At 52.8% G+C, this 4,098-nt stretch overlaps 1 protein-coding gene across 1 annotated transcript; it reads right to left on the bottom strand.

Annotated features, from left to right (window-relative positions):
* Positions 1 to 2,444: 2,444 nt before the first annotated feature.
* LOC136523305 (uncharacterized) lies at positions 2,445 to 2,927 on the bottom strand. Its single transcript, XM_066517027.1, has one exon. The coding sequence runs from the start codon at positions 2,925 to 2,927 to the stop codon at positions 2,445 to 2,447; it is 483 nt and encodes a 160-aa protein (XP_066373124.1).
* Between the last annotated feature and the right edge of the window lie 1,171 nt (positions 2,928 to 4,098).

Here is a 4,098-nt window from a genome sequence, read left to right as displayed (position 1 = left end):
TGAATACGACTTGATTAGGAGCTTTGCGACACTCAAAATTGAGCTCGTATATTTCTTCTACTATGCCGTAGTAGTCCAATGGCATCCAGTTGCGAAACCATTGTCTTTTCGTGAAGGGGCTTCTGTGCCCAAGACAACATATCGTAGTACGCCTTTACGGATTCCTCTGGCTCGTCCTCTAATCCTTCACCAAACCGTGCCTCCTGAAAGTCATCCATCCAGTCTGCTACCCCCGCATCTCCATCAAAAGCCTCGAGGCGTGGTCTCACCACCTCCTCTCTAATATGATCGGCTTCACCATGGTGGATCCAGCAGGTATAGTTTGGTGTGAATCCATACTTGCAAAGATCTTCCCCCACGTTCTTCCTATTCTTTCTTACACGGTTGTCACATTTGCTGTAGGGACACGACATCCGACTCGACCCTCTAGCAGCCTCACCAACTGAATGCTCCAAGAAAGCATTAGTCTTAGTCAACCATTCTAGGGTCATACTTGCGTGGCCCATGTACATCCAATCACAGTTCTCCATCCTCTAGCATATACATATGTAAGCGAGTAATATAACCAACAATTGCATCTGCATGGCGTTCCTACCATCTAATAGGTGAGGATAGGTCCTAATCCCACCCGCAGATGCGTAGATGAGGTCAGTTTCAATGCTCTGCTCCTATCCGAGACAGAATTTCGGCAGCACCTCCCCGCTATTCTCCCGATACACGTCCTGCAAGGGAGAGTGTGTATCCGGAGAACAACAGGGAGGTGATGCCGAAAGTCTGTCTCGGATCGGAGCGAACCATGGAAACTAACCTCATCTATGCATCCGCGGGCTGTCCAAAATACGTGGACAATCCAAAAGAGATACGGTCGTAGATATGCAAAGATCTACATACCTCCAATAGTATCTATTTCAAACGGGAGACGCCTAACTAGGCTACATGACCATATAAAACATGCATGCAAAGGAGGAGGGGGTTATACCTAGGGTGGCGATGGAGTCAGGCTAGCGAGGCAGTGGCGTGTCGGTGCAGTGGCGAGGCGATGCGGTGCAGGCAGACCAGCAGCGCCGACAAAGATGATCGGGGTCGCCGAGTCCCTCCCACGGGTCCTTCTCCTACATAAAAAGGCAATAGGTTAGAATCCATTGAAAATTTCGGCAGCACCTCCCCTGCACTGGGAGGTTTCCAAAACTTGCAAGAAACGTAGGCGCGATGGCCAACAACCACATATATACCAAACATAGGCACGAAGGCCAACAAACATATATATACCAAGACGAGCCATGTACTTTAGTTCTCTTTCCATGCAGATGAAAGTATCGAAGTAGTACAACAACAAGTACTACTACCACTACAACTACTACCAACACTAGCACTACTACTACTAACACTACTACTATCACTACTTACTACTAACAATACTAGTAACACTACTAACTACTAACTACTACTACTTACTAACTACTACTAACACTACTAAGTACTACTACTAACTACAACAGGTGTAGGGCATACCTTCACGACGAGAATGGCAACGATGAGGGTCGGCGACGATGGCGGGGACGACCGCAGCGCCGTGAGGGTTGACGGGCCTAGGTCAGCACCTTCCTTCTCCTCTCCTTCTCCTTCTCCTCCTCTCTTCTCCCCTCCTCCTCTCTTCTCCCCTTCTCCTCTCTTCTCCCCTGCCTCCTCCTCCTCTCTTCTGCAGTGGCACGGTGGCCGGGGCGGGGAGGCACGGTGGCTGGGGCGCGGTGGCACGGTGGCCGGGGCAGGGAGGCGTGGTGGCTGGGGCGCCGCGGTGTGGCGGCAGCGGCTGAGGGAGAGAGAGGTGAGAGAGCGAGACAGAGAGCGCGCCGGCCGGGCGCAGTTGAAGGAAACGGCGACTTTGCCGAGTGCCAGATCGGCGGCACTTGGCAAAGTCAATTTTCTTCGCCGAGTGTCGTGATCTGGCACTCGGCGAAGTTTTAAAAAAATTTCAGCAGCTCTTTGCCGAGTGCCAACCCTAGGCACTCGGCAAAATAAATTTTTTTGGTTTTTTGCTACCAATTTTTTTTGAAGCTTTAGTACACTACCACAAACAACATGTTTAAATTTGGGACATTTTCATTGCCTTTTGGCATATTTCTATAGTTTATTTTGTTTTGTTGAATTTTTCCAGAAAATGTAAGTTTGAACTGCAGGTGCATCGAATAATGGATTATATTCGTTCAAAAAATGTTATCCTTATTTCTTAGTGTAAATTTAGGCTAAATCCAGGAACTGTCTCGAAATTTCAATCAACGTGCTCACGGGGCAACGCCGCCAACTTGCGTGGGAGTGGTTTTTTAATTGTATAAAATGCGAATGAATTCCGAAAGTCATGAAATTTGTCGAGTTGTCGCCGTATCGTATGCGTATGCCGTGTAAAAAATTTGAAAAAGTTTCGAGCACATTGTAACGTACGATGCTCACAAACCAGGACATATGTAGCTGCGCCGCCGTAGCCCGCCCCCACCCCGTCCCCGTGCCGCCGGAGGCGGCCCCCGCCCTGTCCCCGCGCCGCCGGAGCAGCAGCCCGGCCCGCCGAGCACCGTCGTCGTCGAGGCCACGTCGTCGCCCGCCTCGGCCATCCCCAGCCGGCCCCGCGCGCCCCCGGCCACGCCCGCCGATGGCCCACGCCACGGCCAGCGCGTCCCCAGCCGACCCCGCATGGCCCCGGCCACGCCCGCCGGTGGCCCACCCCCACGGCCAGCGCGTCCCCGGCCGGCCCCGCGTGCCCCCGGCCACGCCCGCCGGTGGCCCACCCCCGCGGCCAGCGCATCCCCGGCCGGCCCCGCGCGCCCCCGGCTGGCCCCGTGCGCCCCTGCCGGCCGTGCAGAGAGCATTTGGAGGAGGAAGGGAGAAGAGAGGAGGGGAGAAGGAGGGGAGAAGGAGAGGCCGACGACCGTCATGCCCCCGTGTCGTCGTGTCACGTCGAGCGGTCGTCGCCGTTTTCCCCGTGTCTAGCCGAAGACGAGGGTGATCCTGACTCCACGTCACCCGACTACACTGCCACCCAAGGTAAAGCCCCCTCCCGCCTGTTGCTGTCCTTCGTGCCATTTCTGGATTAGTGGGCCTTCGTGCCTTTTGTGGATGTGTTGGCCATCGTGCCATATGTCGCTGTGTCGGCCATCGTGCCAAAATTGTGGATGTTGGCCATCGTGCCGTCTTTTTCCTTGCAGGTTTTGGAAGCCTCCCCGTACAGGGGAGGTTCTGCCGAAATTTTGAACTTATAAATTGTGTTTCTTGTTTTGTAGAGAAGAGCCTGACGGAGGGGACCCGGAGTACCCCGAGTGTCTTCCTTTGGGTCTGCCTGCACCGCGTCACCTCTCCACTCCACCGCCACCCTAGGTATAAGCCCTTTGTCCATAACCCTAGCTAGATCGTGTAAACCAGTTAGGCGTCTCCCGTCCGAAAGAGATACGGTCGTAGGTATGCGGATCTCTGCATATCTACGACCGTATCTGTTTTGGATTGTCCACGTTATTTGGACAGCCGCGGATGCATAGATGATTTAGTTTGTATGGTCTGGTCTGGTCTGAGATGGAGTTTCGGCAGCACCTCCCTGTTGTTCTCCAGATACACACTCTCCCTTCCAGGACGTGTATCGGGAGAACAGTGGGGATGTGCTGCCAAAATTCTATCTCGGATTGGAGCGGAGCATGGAAACTAACCTCATCTACGCATTCGTGGGTGGGATTAGGATCTATCCCTACCTATTAGAAAGTAGGCAAGTGGTGCATATGCTATTGATGGTTATATTACTCTGTTATATATATGGTAGATGATGGATAACCGTGATTGGATGTACACGGGCCGCCGTAGTTAGAATCAGGTCACTTGTGAATGGATACAGAAGACTGAGGATTTCTTGGACAAAGCATTTGGTGTGGGTGCTCAAGCAGCGATAGAGGTGTGGTGTCCCTGCATCGAATGTGCAAACAGGAATAGGAAAACCAGGAAGGTCATTGAGGAACATCTTTGCAAGTTTGGGTTTATGCCAGACTATACTCGGTGGGTGTGCCATGGTGAAGGCCATCGTATTAGAGATGAGGCATTGAGGCCACGCTTGGAGGAGTTTGA

This window comes from Miscanthus floridulus, chromosome 18 (genome assembly GCF_019320115.1).
Source record: "Miscanthus floridulus cultivar M001 chromosome 18, ASM1932011v1, whole genome shotgun sequence".
In the NCBI taxonomy this organism is placed as follows: Eukaryota; Viridiplantae; Streptophyta; class Magnoliopsida; order Poales; family Poaceae; genus Miscanthus; species Miscanthus floridulus.
This window is presented reverse-complemented; position numbering and strand designations above follow the sequence as displayed.